Here is a 19,201-nt window from a genome sequence, read left to right on the forward strand (position 1 = left end):
GGCCAACCCGTGCCGAACCTAATGCAACAACTATTAATCATACAACTATGCACATTTTTATTAGATTGCAGGGGAATACACTCAAGGCATAAAACTCAAGATTAACACTGGGAAATAACCATGGGGCAGTAGATAAGCTTATGCTAAAAAATAAGACTAAAATAACATTTTCCACATATTACAAGTAAGACTAATAATTCCTAGAGTTATGGATTAAAGGGGAATATAAAGCCCAAATCAAAAACGTTCAGATGTTTCACTGAAGATACGTTATATTAGAACACACATGCTTCGACTTTTGACTTTCCTTTAGCAATAATACAGGAACAGAACTTGTTGTTCATGTTTTTTGAGACAGTTTTTCTGTAGCTTTGGGGCCTGTCCTGGAACTAGCTCTTGTAGACCAGGCTGGCCTTGAACTCACAGAGATCTGCCTGCCTCTGCCTTGTGAGTGCTGGGATTAAAGGCGTGCGCCACCACCACCTGGCAGAATAGAACATTTTTTGAACAACTGGATTGTCTTAGTTTCAAATATATTGCCAGTCCAGCTGGCCTGGGTCTGAAAAAGCCTGGGATAAAACCGGACTCTCTGAACATAGCAGACAATGAGGACTACGGAGAACTCAAGAACAATGGCAACGGGTTTTTGATCCTATTGCACGTACTGGCTTTGTGGGAGCCTAGGCAGTTTGGATGCTCACCTTACTAGACCTGGATGGAGGTGGGTGGTCCTTGGACTTCCCACAGGGCAGGGAACCCTGATTGCTCTTTAGGCTGACGAGGGAGGGGGATTTGATTGGAGGAGGGGGAGGGAAATGGGAGGCGGTGACAGGGAAGAGACAGAAATCTTAAATAAATAAATATAAATAAATAAATAAATAAAAACACTATTGTGGGAATTTGGTATTTTACACTTACCAAATCTAGCTGGGAGATGTATGCTTTGCTAAAATAATTAATAAATCCTTGCACTGATATTCTAGCCCAAAGCCCACCCCCCTCCATCCAGGCCTAAGAAGGTGTGCCTCCAAACAGACTAGGATCCCAAAAAGCCAGTACATGCAGTAGAAACAAATCCCAGTGCCATTATCATTGGCTTCTCAGTCAGCCCCCATTGTCAGCCATATTCAGAGTCCAGTTTGATGGTGAGCTCCCATTAGATCAGGCACACTGGAGGGGGGAGTGGGTGAGGAAGCGGGAAGGAAACGGGAGGAGGGGAGGAAGTGGAAATTTTGAATGGTATTATTTTTAAAGCAATAAATTTTTTTTAAAAAAAATCACCAGTATGATCAAGTTGGCTTCATCCCAGAGATGTGGGGATGGGCCACCACATGAAAATCTGTCAATGTAATCCACCATATAAATAAACTGAAAGAAAAAAAATATTCTACCAAAATATTAAAATTTATCAATAGCCTATTTCTTACAAGGCATGCCATGCTTAAGACAGAAGGCAGTAAGTAAAACCCAGCATGAGGACTCTTTCTTGCAGTAATATATTTATGTTGGTTTGTTTGCTGTAACTGAATAGGAAACTAAGTCATTACTAGCTAAGTCATTTTACTAAGTCATTATTAAGTCATTTTAGCATTTAAGTAATAGTTACTACTTTATTAGCAGCTGGTGATAAAAAATGTCTGTTGTATTGCATGAATGCATTTTGAATGTCAGAAGACAGGGCCTTACCCTAAGCTTAACTTAGGTGTATAGCATAAGCCATTTAGTTTCAGAAATATTTGATTAAATATATAAACATGAAAAGCTGTAACAAGTGTCCGGTAACATGTTGACTTTTTTTTTTAAAAAAAAGATTGTATTTTACATAGCAATCCCAGTTCCCTCTCCCTCCCCTCCTCCTACTCCTCTCATTCCACTACCCCCTCCATTCAGAGTAAGGCCGCCCAAGAAGGAGTCAACTGTTATCTCTTGAAGCAGGACCAAGCCCCTCCCCCTGTATCTAGGCTGAACAAGGTATCCTTCCAAAGAGAATGGGTTCCAAAGAGCCAGTTCACGCACTAGGGGTAAATACTGGTTCCATTGCCAGTGGCTCCACAAGCTGCCCAAGCCACACAACTGTCACCAACATCCAGAGGGCCTAGTTTGGTCCTATGCTTTTTCTTTTTTGGTTTTTCTTTTTTTAATAGAGATTATAATGTTTATAAAACTGTAAGGAACCAATTTGTACACCACATCCTTATTTGGCTTTTGAATGTTTTGTTTTAAAGCTTTTTTTAAAATTTATTTATTTATTAAAGATTTTTCAAGACGGTTTCTTTGTAACAGCCCTGGCTGTCCTGGAACTATCTCTTATAGACCAAGCAGGTACTGAACTCACAGAGCACTGCCTGCCTCTGCCTTCTGAATGCTGGGATTAAAGGCAGGCACCACCACAAACTTTTTTTGCTTTGAGAGAGAGGGTTTTTTTGTGTAACTGTTGTAGACCAGGCAGAGATATGCCTGCCTCTTCCTCTGAGTGCTGGGATTAAAGGCATGTACCACTGCCACCCAGATGAGTTTATTTCTTAATTTTCATATATATCAGTGTTTGGGTTAAAAATTATGATGCAGGGTAATTTTGGAAAGTTTTTAATTGAACTATATAGAACTAGAGGTCCTTTTACTATAAATAAGAAAAGTCATGCATAAACTAGACAATGTAGCACATGCTTGTAATTTCAACAATGGAAAGGCTGAGGCAGTATTGTCACAAATTTGAGGTAAATATGAATTACATATAAATCCTGGGCTAGCGAGGGCTACACAGCAAGATCCTGTCTTAAAACACTAAACAATAACAAGAAAAAAAGCAAGAAAAAATTTGACTGTGATTAAATGTATAATATGCCCTCTTAAATATGTAGAATATATTAATTGATGTGGGATTGCCATCTGTATGCTGTGAATACCATTGGTTAATAAAGAAACTGTTGGGCCTGTGCAAGGAATAATGCTGGGAGAAAAAAGGTGGTGTTAAAGAGAAGCCATATAGCTTTGCTGGAGACAGACATTGGGAACTTTACCTGGTAAGCAACAGCCATGTGGCAATACACAGATTACTAGAAATGGGTTAAATTAAGATGTAAGTGTTAGCCAATAAGAAGCTAGGGCTAACTACCAAGGAGTGTTTTAAATAATAGAGTTTCTGTGTGATTATTTTGGGTCTGAGCTGCCCAGCAGCCGGGAACCAACAAGTGGCCTCTCCTTTCAACAATTAACCTCTTAATTTTCAGAGGCAGTACTAACAATCTCAACTGAGTAGTGGAACATAAAAGGACTAGGCAATGTAGCACACATTCTACCTCTTTCCTTCCAGGAGTTCAAAGTTGAAGAGCCTAAAAATAATAAACATTTCATAGTTTTCATTCTGTTGTCAATGCAAATAAAAAGAAAAAGAGAAAACTCCCATTTTCATGAATCATTTATTAGGCTGGGTTTTCAGAACTTTTATGAAAGCATCTTTTGGAATTTCAATGTTGCCAATCTTCCTCAGCTTTTTCTTCCCTTCTGCTTGTCTCTTTAAAAGTTTCATTTTTCGGGTAATATCTCCACCATACTGAAAAATAAAAAAATCCAAATAGGTTCAAAGGAAATAATTATATAATTACACCAAGGAACACCACAACCATAATCATATCATTGTGACATCATTTGACTCCTTCTCAGAAAATGATGTTATTATTTATTTAAGCTAAGCATATAACATAGCTACACCCTAATGCAGAGACTCTCAGCAGCAGACCTGTGCCAGAAACTTTACCAGGCACTTAGAAAAAGCAGTATTTTGTTTAGCAACAATGTACATTTTTTACTAAAAAATAAATAAATAAATAAATAAAAATAAAAAATTAATGTAGCAAGGTAAATTTAAATTGTCACTCTTCCAAGTGTGAGAGTCACTATAAATCTTTCATATGTATAACATTATGGTAGTAACATAAAATTCTCTTTTATATGGTATTACATAAGAAAAGAGAAAATGAGAGGCATTTATTTTTAAATGTTTTTAAAATGATGCTAATATGGTTAAGCAGAAATTTACTCTTTTAAAACAAAACTTGGAAATGAAATATATGGTACATAAAAACTAAAATAGAAACAAATTTATAACCCCACTGATTTTAAACCCATTAAATATAGTAAAGTTAAAAAAAAAAACATATACATACACATTTGGCCAAAACATTTTTTCTGTATGCTTTCACACTGTAAAAGAAGAATTTTGTTAGGTTGAAAATTTATTACACAGTCCAAACGTATGTGATTTCTATACACAAATCTCCTTTTAAAATATGATAGTATTTAATGATAGTGTTCTTTAGACAAAGTTGATTATGTAATTAATTAGCTCAAATGTTCTTGTATTTCTTTTCATATACTGATTTTAAGATGGAAAAAGTCCCCTTTAACATCAGCATATCCTACGGTAAGAAAGGTGCAGGTTTGTGGTATGTATGTGCGAGTAGAAATACAAGCATCTGTGACTTCAATAAAAAGAATTACATTATTCCCAGCTTAGCCCAGAAATATTCTAAAGAGTACCTTTTAAAAGTTAAACCATCACACTGCTGGCCTGACTGCCAATGGACACTGATGAGTAAAGAATTTATTAATAAATCTGTTTTATACAGCCCTTCTCAAGACAAACTACTGTTAATGTAGCTAATCATCAACTATATAACTGTATTACTATGACACTTCCAGATCAACATTAATTTTGAAAAAAGTATCCTTTTTTGAAAATGTATTTCTAATACAATTTATGTGAAAATGACCACATGATAAGTGCTCTATTTTTTAGAATGTTCCCTGGAACTCTGCCTAATTTCTGGATTTTCTAAGATACTGAATAACTAAAACAAAATAGTGTTTAAAATGAAATTATTCCCATAATGGGATACATTTTATTAAATCTATATCAAAATGGTGGTTCTAGTTCACGAGTACTGTCATATTAGGTTTACGTTAAGCTAGAATTAGGTAGCAATTCCCACTTTGTCTTAACTGAAGAGTGTTTCTAACTTCCAGGGTCTTTAGAGCCTGGGGTGGGGCAAGAGAAGTGCTGCCCCAAGACCACATCATCCACAAAGCCAGCTTCCTACAGGAAGTAACCTATTTCCATATGTACCATAAACCACTAAGGGACCTGGTCTAGAAACCAAAACCCAGCATGTTATTTATAATCTTTCCCAATTCAGTGCTTCAGAGAAAATATTTTATTATTTCCTTAGGTTCTGTTCCTATCACTTACAATCTACCTGAACAAGTTATAAACCATTGAATGAAACCTTACAGAAATCCCTTAACCCAGAAATTTAATGGAAATAAGCAGAAATTCTTTAGTAAACCTTCATAAATTATATCAACTGTAAGTAGCAAAACTCAATGTAAGTACACAAAGTAATCGAACATCAGTGGAAGAGTCGGAATATTCTATCATCTCATGCTCTACAAGAATAAAGTGTAGGCCAAGATTAAAACTTTCACTGTGTTTTCTGGGCGTAGTTCTAAAGCCAGCATCGGACAAAAATGCACTTCAACTCACGTTTCTCTTGCGATGACTTTGCTTCCAATAGCAGCTTGGATGGCTATCTCAAACAGCTGCCTGGGAAGAGAATCCTTCAGACGTTCACATATGGTTTTGCCAACAGTGTATGCTTTCTCTCTGAGACAGAAAAAAAGATAGCTATCCTAAATATAAATATTTAAATTATCTTTATAGTGCATGTGCAGTAATTAACTATAATAAAAGTAAAGTAAGTTTTAAGAGATTCAAATAGAACTCAACATTTTACTTAGTAGGCATTTTTCTATAACTAGGTATTAATCTATATTGACTTATAATTGCATTGATGCAAAATAAATTCATTAAAAAGATGAAAACAAAAAATTGCATTGATATGGCATAATTTCTTTTTTTTTTTTTTTTTTTTTTGGTTTTTCGAGACAGGATTTCTCTGTGGTTTTGGAGCCTGTCCTGGAACTAGCTCTGTAGACCAGGCTGGTCTCGAACTCACAGAAATCCGCCTGCCTCTGCCTCCCGAGTGCTGGGATTAAAGGCGTGCGCCACCACCGCCCGGCTCGATGTGGCATAATTTCTAATAGTCTGCTAGTTTGTGAATATGTGTACTTGACTTCATTATCATGAATGATTTTTAGAAATATGAACATCTTTTTGTTCTCAATCCTTAAACCATCACTATAAAGATTAAAAACATTTTCTTGTACATTAACACAGTAAGGGAAAATTATTTACATGATAATACTACTTTAGCTATGACAACTCTATTCTGTATTTAGTAATAGGGAAAGGACAATGTAAAAGACAGAAGAAAAATTAGTAGATTAAAATCTATTTTAATTATCTTTTAAAGTTTTAAAAACTGTATCTGCTCCAGTAAGAATGAAGAGCCATCAACCACACAAAAACACCCAAAGTGAGCATGCTCAGTTGGTGATCTTTTCTAGTCTGCTTACCTATGCACCACAGTCACTAGCTCTTCTACGATATTCCCATTCAGGAGAATATCCATTTTTATAAGTTCTGCAGTCTGATAGCCTGCATCTTCATAGTCAAAACTAATGAGAACAAAGAGAACAATGGTAAACACGATCCTATAAATTAAATCTTATAAATACAACAAATTCCTTTTTCCTACATATTCATTTGCTGTCTTCACCTGAAGAAAACTGATTAAATTATTACCACACATAAAGTTTCATTTAATGGATGTGTACGTCCATAGCAAAGAACCAAATGTATTAAAAGGTCTAAGTATAGGAACTATAAATCACTAGAGGAAGAAAAGGGAACTGGTTAAGGTAAAGTAGGAAAAAACCAACCACCAAAAACAAATGTCAGCTCCTTCTACTGTTGCTAATAGGTGGTGAAATTTGGCTAACACTACTTTAATGGTTCATTGTTAGTTTTCTGTTACCAATGACAACTCTGGCAATGGAAACAAATAGGAACAAAAATAAAACAAACATGTTTAGATAATGCACTAATGAACTGCCATTAAGAAGGGACACTTGGATTTCCTACACAGATACACAGTTTGAACATTCAACATTTTTGTCAGGCCTGAATGAGCTAGTACATGTAACAGTACACGTGGACCTAGAACATACCAATAGTTACAACAAAGCTTAGCCAATCACAAACCAGTGCTCATGTTAGCTACTATTTTCACCAATATGGTCAAAGCTAACAGTGCTAGCTAGCCACAAAGTTTAACTCATAAAGCCACTGCAACAAAACTGACTGCCAGAGGCAATGTAAAAAGTTTTTGCTTATTTAACACTTAACTCTTGTACTCTTATTTGGCTGGGTTTCAAGCACTCCCTTAAAATACACAGATTTTTATTAGCTAGGCAACGTCTGCCTGGGAAGACCTAGTTCTTGACTTCAGCGTTGGTAAATGCTGTGCACATTTAGCAGTATTCATGCTCAATATTTACATCCATTTTTCAAATGCAAGTAGATGCTCTAGGGACAAAATAACATACACATATATTTTAAGTGTCACTCGGTCACAGATGTTCTTTGAAATTAATGTCCAATTTTAAGACACAAGGGATTTAAAACTCTTAAGAGGTTGCTTACTTTTTTCAGAGATTAAGTCTGATGAATCAAAAAGAATCTTTTCCTCCTATAAGTAAATTTCAAGTACTCTATAATATCTATAATGTTTCAAGCTCCCTAACCTTATATGATTCTCAACTTTCAGAGCTAAAATTGCTACGGATAGAAGAGTAAAATCTTACTATCAGCATATTCAAAAGCGCCATTGAGACATTTGTGACTACCATTATTTTCTCACCTTGCATACCCAGAAGACAGAGACTTCAAAGAGTCATAAAAATCTACCACAATTTCATTCAAAGGGAAGAGGTATTTAAGCATAACTCTATTTTCATCAATAAAAATCATATTTTTCTGAATTGCTCTTCGTGCCTAAAAAAAAAAAAATCAATGATAATCCAAACAAATACTGATGAGAAAAGACAAGTTTTTAATTTCCAAATTATGATTTCTATAAACAAAAGTAAACAACATGAAGTAATATTATTTAATGGTCTACCAAAATTTTACAAAGCAGGAGTTTTTTAATGTAAGAGCAACATTACTTTTAAACCAAAGCTTTTAATCTCTGTCACAGCAGTTTTACTTTCAAAATCTTACTATGTTCACTTTCATGTGCACAGATGGCCTAAATCACACTGAAGTCCCTTCGGGAGAAGTATGCAGTTCTTTTGCATTCCTTTCACTAAAATACTGGACTAATACTGAGAGGCAACCAGACTTAAAGCTAGTGTGTAAAATCAAGATAGTCTATCAGTACTGGCTCCGAGTGCAGGGCCCCAAAACAAGAACTATTTATTTAATTATTGAGGCCAATTCCTTAGCAAACAGAATCCTAAATCCTATAAAATATAAACTTAGGTAAGCACTGATCCAGGAACTGAAATCATCACCCTTTGTGTTTCTACCTGGCAAAGCGCCATTATCTTTCCAGTGTATTCCGTAGGTGTGACAACAGTGCCCAGAACAACTGGCTCCAAATATTCTGCTACTTTTGACTTGTCAGGGAATTGTGCAGGGTTAATAATTGTGATTTCTTTTTCTTTATATTCCTAAAAATGAGAAAAATGAAAGGTATTTAAAAACAAACACTAATATAATTACGTTTCTTAAAGGTTTCTTTTATCATATAGTATATTTAGAACACAGTTATAGAACTTACTACAATTAACAAAGCAGCAACAATAACATCAACAAAAAATACCTAAAGATTAGACTATTACATAATATAGCCTTTCTCAGCAAATAAAAGGATCGTCCAGCTTTTAACATTCTTAGTGAATGTATACTAAAGTATTTTGGTTATTAACTTTTACAAAACATACCTCATGAATAACCTAGAAAAAGTATGACAAAATGTTATATTTATAACTTGACTGTTTAAGGTATTCTAACTATAGTGTATAAAATTGGTTTATTTGTGTTCAGGTAACAGTGGTTTAATGAGTAAATAACCCCTTACATGGAATATAATACTGGTTTATCACTAACTTAAAACAAAAATTTCCCACAAGGGTGGAGGTTTTATTTTCTTATTTGGTTATTTATGACCAAAATTATCTTTCATATTATGAGCAGAATTTGCGCCGGGCGATGGTGGCACACGCCTTTAATCCCAGCACTCGGGAGGCAGAGGCAGGCGGATCTCTGTGAGTTCGAGACCAGCCTGATCTACAGAGCTAGTTCCAGGATAGGCTCCAAAAGTCACAGAGAAACCCTGTCTCAAAAAAACCAAAAAAAAAAAAAAAAAAAAAAAAGAATTTGCAATGGTCCTCTCCTTCCTAATTCTTTTTACTATCAGCACCAGACTAATTTTGATAATTAAAAGATCAATCTAAGAAAAATGATGAATTAGTTTTTTTTTTTTTTTTGGTTTTTCAAGGCAGGGTTTCTATGTGGTTTTGGAGCCTGTCCTGGAACTAGCTCTTGTAGACCAGGCTGGTCTCGAACTCACAGAGATCCGCCTGCCTCTGCCTCCCAAGTGCTGGGATTAAAGGCGTGCGCCACCACCGCCCGGCTGATGAATTAGTTTTTAAAAGGTAATAAGGTAATAAAATTTATATTGCTACTAAGCAATTGTAAATTACTTTTAATAGGGATTCAACTATAAATAACCAAAAATTTTCTCTTGTATTTAGTATATACACATATATTTTTATTAAGTTTTTCCTTTCAGGCTGATACAAAATAGAAGTGAATATTATGGTACCTTTATCAATTTTGCAGATGAAAGAACAGCTTTGTATGGAACAGTGGGAGTCGTCAGAATAACAGAAGCATTATATTCTTGCTCTAGTCGCTGGTTGAACACTTCCATGTGCAAAAGTCCAAGAAATCCCAACCTGAATGGAGAAAAGGGAGAAAAAACACCAAAATCCTTCCAGACATCCACGTCCCACTGGGTTCTGTTTTCTGTTGTGAACACGGTGCTACTATGTAAGAAAGGATGGAAATCGAGACTCATTCCAGCAATTTGCATCTCTTGTATAATTTTATAAAATAAGTCTCAAACATTCTACTATTTTAAATTAGTATAAAAATTATCCACAAAACATGAAGCCACTTGAGAAATGAGCAGACATGAAGATTTTTAGATATTTTACTCATAGAAACTGATCTTTAGGCGTGGTAAAATGGCTGAGTGGTACTGTGCTCACTGACCAAACAATAAGGACCCAAATTTGGATGCCCAGCACACACGAGAAAGGCGGGAATTGCAGAATGCACCTGTGACCTCAGTGCTGGGAAGAGACAGCAAGGTACCAGGGTGATATCCCAGGTCAGTGATAGATTTCATCTCAAAGAACAAGGTGTAGAGTCAGGTTGATCTCGGACCCGTGAGCATGAACACCTGGTGTGCACACCACATATACATGTGTATGCATACACACAACGAATACAAAAAATTTAAACTGATCTTCAGAAATGTTAAGAAGCAAGCTACTCAATTAGAACTCATTTTCTTAAGAGAAAGTGACTATGAAGTAAATCTCCCTTACCTCCAGCCAGCACCCAGGGCCAGACTGCTATCCCGATGCACTGTCACACTGGAGTCATTTAAAGTCAGCTTCTCTATAGCACTCTTCAGGTTGTTATATTCAGATTGGTCTATGGGGTACACGCCTGGAGACACAAACGTAATATGAAGCACTGTCAAGTTCAAAATTAACCATTTGGTATTTATTTCACTTTTCTTTATTAAATTGGCTGCTAGGTATCTTGGAATCCATTAGCTTTAATGAATATACAAATGTGTTGACACTCCAAACAGTGGTTTTATGCTTTTGGAGAAGTACAAAAAGAAGAAAAAAACTAAACAACGAAGGGAATTAAGCCAAACATAATTAGGTAAACTATGTTTACTCCAAAAATTAGAAGCATAACATGGTCCAGTACTGTGATGAAAACTATTAGAAGGTTAGAAATAGGCCCAAAATGGCACTGGACTTCACTTCCAGATCAGTTACTAAAACTAAATATAAATTTACTTTTAGAAACTTACTGCTGAAACTATGAGAGCTACTACTGATTCCTCAATTCTCTTCACCTCCTGCTCATGAAGTCTACAGTTTACGAATCCTCTGCACTCCAAATGACTGACTCTGCTTAAGTGCAGCAGTAATAAAGCTCGTGATCTGTGCGAGGGGACTATGAGGAGAAGCCAGGGGATAAAGACCCACGTTAGAAAAATCAGATAGATAACCCTCCATTAGGTCTTCATTATCTAAATGTCTGCGAGACTCACAGAGAACCGTGTTCTGGTGTTACATGTCCTAGAGGCTACACTGTTGTCTGCTGCATCCACGAGAGCAGTTTAACTACAAAGAACTCGACTAAGAGGTGGGATTAATTTTACTGAGAATTGTAATTAAAACACCCTAATTAATTAGAAAAAAATCCAAGTGTAATCAACTAACTTTTCAGAGAAATAAGAAAATTCATGTTATTAAGATCTCCTAGATATTATTTCTTAAGAAATCCTAAATGAGCTTTCATATAAAATGTTACAGTATACATGAAGTTGTAAGGTGATACATAGAAATACTGCATACAAATACATAGGCAAATATCATCATCTATATGTGTGTATGTATATGTGTATACACACACATATACACATTACAAACAGATCTATAAGAATGTTTATTATCCTCTAGTCCATTTTCTTTCACCACAGATATACTTTTAATTAAAAAAATTTTGGTCTTTTGGTGTTGAATTTGTGAACTCCTCACCTGCAAATACCATTGGTTTCGCTGATTTAAACCCAGGCAAGGGCTCCACTGGATGATTATGTAAATATAATGTATCTCCTATTTGAGCTTCAGTGACATCTTTCATCCCAGCAATCAGAAAGCCCACCTGTCCTGCATATCTAAATAAAATTAGCATATGCAAATATTTACTGCTTTTCTGTTGAAAGTGTATACTCACAGTTCTGTCTTCCTAGGAATCTGCCATATCCCTTCCAAACAAGCAAGTGGCACATACCAAATTCAACCTCTGGAGCTCATTAAGAAAACAAAGTGTCTTATCCACTACCCTAATTCTGTACTCATGCTGTCTTTTTTGATTCTGCTCACCTTTCACAAATTAAACACCAGCTTCTAACATCTATTATGAAGCTAATATTAATGTAGAAAAATTTAGAAGACTGTCATGTCTATTACTATGTGATAAAGGTTCATTAACAAGGGGGAAAAAGATAAATTTCTAACCAAACAGGAAAAAATAAACATGTAACAGCAGTCTATTACATATCTGATTTTCACATGAAAAAAGCAGATTCCATGAATTCAGTTTTAGGTTTAAAAACCAAAAAACATACATAGTAGCAGACTCATTTACATACAGGTTGTAGCAGAGGAGCAGTAATGAATGAAGACACGGTAATGTTCAATACATACATGACATATATACATACACATTACACATATACAATAAATGAAACACTTCAGAAATACTTCACTAAAATTAAAATGGACTGATTCAAAACATGTCATATTTCACATGAGGCTTTTTAGATACAACATGAAACTGTGGACTCTGATCCACATACTCAAATATTCTATTTGACACTTTAGTTTTCAGAGACGACCTGAGAAGCAAAACTATGATGTTCATGTCTTCTCATTACCAGAGTAGCCACTCAGCAGCTGTTTCACAGCTAACTCAGATCTGATTTTCTAGTTCATACTAATTTCTTAATCCTACTCCTCTATAAATTTTATTTAATCCTAGGTTTAACCCTGCAGCATTCCAGTGAAGAAAGGAGTGATCAGTTTCTGTAGCACCTTATATTGCAAAATTTAGTTGTGATGACATTAAATGTAAAAGGAAAAATAAATCCATTGAATGAATTGAGGCCCCCTAATACTTAATTGTACCATCAAATACATTAACATGAGAACCAAGTCTGTACTAGATCACTAAGTTATTTCTACTAATTAATAAAACCTAATTATGTTTATAGCCATAAAACTGCCCACTACAAACACATGAGATCCTTCTGACCCAGTGTCTGGATGTAGAGTTGCATTCTACCTATCATCCACTTTAGTTCTACATTATGACCATTCTGAGCACATTGGGAGAAACACATACATAAACTTACTGTACATGCTAAAACAGATTACTTACAATTTATGAGTGGGCTGCTCATTTGGATTCAAAACGCCTACTTCATTAACTTCATATGTCTTCTTGGTGTGTGCAGATACAATCTTATCTCCTTTGGAAACAATGCCATCAAACAGTGCTATGTTGGCTATCACACCTCTATACTGGTCAAAGGTGGAATCAAACACCAATGCTCTCAGTGGGTTTTCACGACGTACTTTTGGACTATTTTTATAAAAGTATATAGAGAAAATATCAAAAAAACTTATTTTCAATTGAGAAAGCATGTTATTTAATTTTTCAAAAGAAAATTACTCAAGAACCAAAGCAAAAAGGCCTTTCTATAAAATATGCTAGATAAATCTCAACCATCAGTTTTAAATTTTGAAATTATTTCAAAATAATATACAACATTTGAAATATTACTTTTTGAAATATATTCAAAAATATTTATTTGAAAATATGAGATGTATGCTCACTATACAGCAAAGACCAATTACCAATGAACTTATTTCCCTATGCTCCGATTATCAGAGAGACTGTCATTATCCATGCTTTCTTTTCCGCTTTACTATATTGAAATTGAACTTGCGTTCTTTACATTTTACTAAAAGCAAAAGGTTATTCCACCCTAGTGCAAGATCACTTGCCACATCCACTAGCTTAAAATGACAGATCAAGTTGATGGCTTATTAATCTAAACTATTAAACTATAAAGGTCTATAATTACTAAACTCTAAATTTAAAGTAGTGAATATGTGAATAGTATAAAAACTGCTTACGGAGGTATTCTTTCAATGACTGCCTGAAGAACACTTTCAACGTTTGTCCCAAGTTTTGCAGAAATCTGAAACCATGTAAAAAAAAAAAAGCACTGAGATTTAAGGCTACACACATTCTTCCTGGGGTCTTGTCATTTATGATCAGGAGGAAAAATTCCCTTATTCATTTATTTGAACACAGAAAAAAAAAAGGATAAAGATATCTTCCCATTATCTGGTGTTAGTGACCCTATGGTTTCAGGATTAAAGTAAAAGAACATTCTTGGTGTGTCCAGAAAGCAATGGAATGAGAATTAAAACAAAAATTTTGATGAGCAAAAATTATGCCTTTTAATAAAATGTATCACTTTAACCAGTATCTATCAATTCCAAAAATACCTGCTCTTCAAAACCAAAATAACTTACAAGAAGTAATGCTAAGGGCAGAAGAGATAACTCAGATTTTGAGAATCCTTGCTGCCTCATAGAGGACCCCAGGGTTACTTCCCAGCACCCACAACAGGAACTCACACCTATAATTGGAGTTATAGGAGATCCAAGTCACACTTCTAGACTCCTTGGGTATGTGTACCACTGTGCAGAATCTGGTGCTGGCACACACATACACATAATGCTACACTGAGTTTCAAAAGGCTTTTAGTTCTGACATACAGGCTAACCAAGTCTACGATATAAGGAAAGTGGTAAAATCTTTAGCCTTAGTTCATTTAAAAGTTACATAGCAACAATCTATATAAATAATATAAAGGGAACTTTCAATAGTTGTGCTAGCTAGTTTTAGTTAACCTGACATAACTAGAGTCATTTGAGAGATAGAAACCTCACCTGAGAAGATGCCTCCATAGATCAGGCTGTAGGCAGGCTTTAGGGTATTTTCTTAATTAGTAATTATGTGTGAGGGCCCAGCCCACTGTGGGTGCTGCCATTCCTGGACTACTGGCCTGGGTTCTATAAGACAGCAGGCTGAGTGTGCCAGCGGAGGGAACAACACCCCTCCATGGCCTCTGTACCAACTCCTACCTCCATGTTTCTGCCCTGATGAGCCAGCGGAGGAAACAACACCCCTCCATGGCCTCTGTACCAACTCCCACCTCCATGTTTCTGCCCTGATTTCTTTCCTTCAACGACAGCCTATAATGTGGAAGTATAACCCAAACAAACCCTTTCCTCCCCAAGGTGTTTTGGTGATGGTGTTTCATCACAGCAATAAAAAAAGCTAAGACTATCATCTTTAAAGAAAAGGCATTTACCTTTATGCATTCTTCACTAGGGATATCAAACACTTTTTCAATCTGTTTTTCAACCCTTTCAGGATCAGCATTCTTTAGATCTATCTGTAAACAAAATTACTGAATGAGCATAGTAAAAATAAAATTAGTTCACAGTAATAATATTTGGAGATCAATAATACTTTCTATGAGTTAACCTAATTGATCTCTCCATGATTTTTTCAAAAGAATTATTTACCTATGGGTAGTCTTATTTTACATTTAGCACCACAATCAAGAAATGTAACTTAATGCAGTCTGAATTTTTAAATTAGGATTCCTAACTCTATACTACGGGATGAACTTATATGGATGAAGTAAGCATTGACCTGTTTCATGGACAGCACCGATTCTTATTCTAATCCCCTCTCCATGGCAGTGGGGCTGGCACCTTTCCTTAGTCTGCCTTGCTCCCCCTTTTTTACAGAAACACATGCAATTCAGATAAACCTTTTCAACTCTCTGAAAGAAATATTTGACCTGCACTTCTATCACAAGAAATTCAGAGATAAATCAAACTGATAATCTAAGTGAATAGTAACTGAAGACCCCTCATATTAAGAAAAAAAAAACATACTTCACAATTAAACATTAAAATATAGAAGGCAAATAATGAATGGCATTGGTGACTCATTTTAATTACCTTGTTTATAACTGGAATTACTGACAACTGTGCTTCAAAGGCAAGAAAGAAGTTTGCTACAGTTTGAGCCTGAATACCCTGGAGGCAAGACAACAGAGACCATGATGACTGTTTGACACTAAATGTAAAATTAGTAATTCCGTACCATTCCATGTATCATCATCAAACTGAGATTTTTGGATCACGCTAATAAAATGATACAATATGCCCTCTGTTGGAAAACAGCCAAAGAATGACACATGGTGAACAGTGCCTTGGGGAACCGTGGGAGAGGCTGCAGGAAGTAGGTAGAGGGCTTTACCAAAGTGCATTCTGTTTTCTGTGTTGTTCTTGGATGCGATTTCATGCTTCCTGTCTTAAACAGTGCATTCAATTCATAGGACGTGTTTATTCTTGTTGGAGCAAAAATGGGACATTGTTAAGCATTTTTAATAATTCTTTTTTGCTGATTTCTATGGCATATTTTCTGGAACAGGTGTTCCTTGCCTTCCTGTAACCATTTTTTAATTAACTTGCTATAAAAGAAGCTAGTTCTCCAGAATAAATTTAGTCAGTAGCTTCAGCTCTGTCTACCCCATTAGTTTCAGTCCCAGGTTTCGAAGACAGATCTGCAAGGTGGACAAAGATTGGCACCATCAACCAGCCAGAGCCATGCCCTAAAACCTAAGACCCTTCGTTCTTCCTCACTTGTGTTTCCTGAACAGGGAGTAGCTTTGTCCCCAGAGTCACCCACAATCATCACAACTGTGTTGTGTTCCGTCGCTACTACATTATGTTCCATCGCTACTACACTGTATTCCATTATACGTTATTTTCCATTACTACGTTGTGTTCCGTCACTACCATGTTGTGTTCTGTCACTACATTGTGTTCCATTAATATGTTGTGTACCTTAACTACTACATTGTGTTCTGTCACTACCACATTGTGTTCCATCACTACTATATTGTGTTCCATCACTACCACGTTGTGTTCCATTACTACGGTCATGTCAAGTCATGTATAAAGAAAGATCTTACCTCATTTGCATCGACCACCAGTAATACACCTTGGCAAGCAGAGAGTGACCTGGACACTTCATAACTAAAATCAACATGGCCCTAAAAAGCAAAATATTGGTATCCTTTAAATATCAGCTATATTTTTTAAAGGAACAGATATTATTGCTAATCATCTGATATGACAAATACTTATAAAATGTGTGCTGGGGAAGTTGTGAAAACATTTGAAATAAGCTACACTAACATCAAAAAAATGAGAAAACAAACACCAAAGGTAGATGTACAAATTCAGCCCCCAAATGAGAGAATTTTGTTTGGAATATCAACAAGACTAACTTCAGCAATTTTGCGAAGTCAATCTGAAACTTACTGGCGTGTCAATGAGATTTAAAAGGTACTGTTTTCCTTCAAAATTGTAAAACAGAGTTGCTGTCTGCGCTTTCACGGTGATTCCTCTTTCTCGTTCCACTTGTAATTTATCAAGAACCTGCTTATTTTTCTTTGTCTTATCAATTGTTCCTAGAAACAGAAGCATTGATTGATTTCTCCAGGTTTTAAAACGAAACATTAAGCATAAAACATTAAAGATATAATAGCAAAATGTAAAACATGGTGGTAAAACTAAATTTCCAATCACTCGAGGCAATCACAAGCTTATGATATAAAATGAAAATACCTGTTAGTTCTAGGAGTCTGTCAGCTAACGTACTTTTGCCATGATCCACATGTGCAATGATACTGAAATTTCTGATATCTTCAACAGGAAATCTAGACATGTCAGGTTTCTCCTAAAAAGGGAACAGAACCTCACATTTAGAGGCATAAAATTTGCATAAAACAAATTACAAATTCAAAGAAGACTCTTAATCTGTGGGCAATTTCACTTATTGCACTTACTTTACTTCATTTTTTTCCCTACAATAAAGATATATGACTAAGTCTAACTACAAAGAACAAATTACAAGAGACTTACCAATATGTCAGTTCCATAAACAAAGCTAAATAAAACCCCCCGTACTTAATACTTCCGTCATGTATTGAGCCAATCTCAAGAGTATGAGAACAGCTTATCAAGTTCTCAGAAAATCTTTACCACAGTGAGACACACCACAAACTGTTGGAAACTGGTATTCAAGAGAAGTGGGATTGTGTGTGCGCCCACGAGTCATTGTCCCCCAGGTGGTTTTCATCATCAGGAAACAAGATGAAATTGTAATGACTGTAACGTTTATTTTAGCTTTCACTTAGTTACTCAATATAAGGCAGATGAAGGTATAGGGAAATTCTCCAAACAAAACCGTCACAGCTGCATTGTAGTCTCTTTCACCCATCGCATTCAGGTCAAAGTTCTTCAGAACTGCACCACTTTCAAAAACCCTGAATTGGGACGAATACAAATCCGTTTTTTCTAACCACAAGGCATCTTTCAGCTGGAGCCTTTGTGTCCCACAAACCTCCAAGTTTGATTATTATCTCGCTCAAACACGAAGCTGCAGACTCGGATGCAAAGTCAAGCAAGTTGCCCAAGAAGCATAAATAACAAACCCAGGAAGACCTTTACTAGAGAGCAGCAGCTTCTCGGAGGTTTCCAGAAACAACACATGCTCAAGACTGACCCTGTCCCTAAGCCAGGCTAGCTACCGAGCAGCCGGGGTCGAAGGGCTCGCCCTCCGTGCACACGCGGAAGCCCAGCGCCAACCCCGGGGAGAGCCGGTCACCTTGAGCTCGGCCGTGCTGAAGGGCCTGCGGGTGGCCCCGGGTTCCAACACGGCAACCTGCCGGGAGCAGGGAGGCAGCAAGCGCGCAGCGCCGGCAGCCCATGGCGCGAGAGCCCGCCCGGCGAGGGTCCACATGCCGGGGCGGCTCAGCACCAGGCCGGGAGAGGCTGCCCCATGCCAAGGCCCGCTTTCCTGCCTCGGCCACAGGCGTGCGCCAGGCCTGACGCCAATAAAAAGCGCTGCCTGTGGGTCGCGCCGCTCGTGACGTCAGCGCGCCTCCGCAGGGGTCGAAAGGTCACGGTCGGAGTGCTGCGGGGACCGGGGCTGACCACAGTTGCTCGACCTAGTTCTGGTGCTGTGGTCATCGCCCTGCGGCTGCCTCTGTCTAGGCAAAAGCAGCCGGACGTCCGTCAGAGCCCGCCTTTGGGTGCAGTGGGAGAGAGGCACCCTAGGCCTGCTGTAGCATGCAGCGGCTCCCCGCAGGGTCTGGGAGACAACGAGTCTCCATGAAGTGCAGCATCTGTGATGTGTTGCATGGGGGGACACGGCTTGACACCCTCCACTCTGAAGCCCGGCGTGGCTGGGGAG

At 36.9% G+C, this 19,201-nt stretch overlaps 1 protein-coding gene across 1 annotated transcript; it reads right to left on the bottom strand.

The window, feature by feature from the left end:
- Positions 1-3,400: 3,400 nt before the first annotated feature.
- Positions 3,401-18,836, bottom strand: Guf1 (GTP binding elongation factor GUF1). Its single transcript, XM_075943153.1, has 17 exons — positions 18,614-18,836; positions 17,572-17,683; positions 17,266-17,414; positions 16,914-16,994; positions 15,895-15,972; positions 15,234-15,317; positions 13,984-14,048; positions 13,223-13,426; positions 11,818-11,957; positions 10,582-10,705; positions 9,792-9,924; positions 8,491-8,634; positions 7,821-7,954; positions 6,475-6,576; positions 5,543-5,662; positions 4,167-4,203; positions 3,401-3,553 (listed from the first exon to the last, which is right to left on the bottom strand). Exons 1-17 carry the CDS (start codon positions 18,746-18,748, stop codon positions 3,416-3,418), a joined length of 1,980 nt encoding a protein of 659 aa, XP_075799268.1. The 5' UTR covers positions 18,749-18,836; the 3' UTR covers positions 3,401-3,415.
- Between the last annotated feature and the right edge of the window lie 365 nt (positions 18,837-19,201).

The sequence above is a fragment of the Microtus pennsylvanicus genome, chromosome 12, assembly GCF_037038515.1.
Source record: "Microtus pennsylvanicus isolate mMicPen1 chromosome 12, mMicPen1.hap1, whole genome shotgun sequence".
In the NCBI taxonomy this organism is placed as follows: Eukaryota; Metazoa; Chordata; class Mammalia; order Rodentia; family Cricetidae; genus Microtus; species Microtus pennsylvanicus.

What these genes read in the sequence shown, in the direction of transcription:
- Guf1 (XM_075943153.1), bottom strand. Translation starts at nt 18,748, where the DNA reads ATGTGGACCCTCGCCGGGCGGGCTCTCGCGCCATGGGCTGCCGGCGCT. An exon ending in AGATAATGGCGCTTTGCCAG is followed by an intron (nt 7,955 to 8,490) that starts GTAGAAACACAA and finishes TTTTTTTTTTAG; the next exon opens with GCACGAAGAGCAATTCAGAA. An exon ending in CTAGTGACTGTGGTGCATAG is followed by an intron (nt 5,663 to 6,474) that starts GTAAGCAGACTA and finishes TTTCTGTCTCAG; the next exon opens with AGAGAAAGCATACACTGTTG.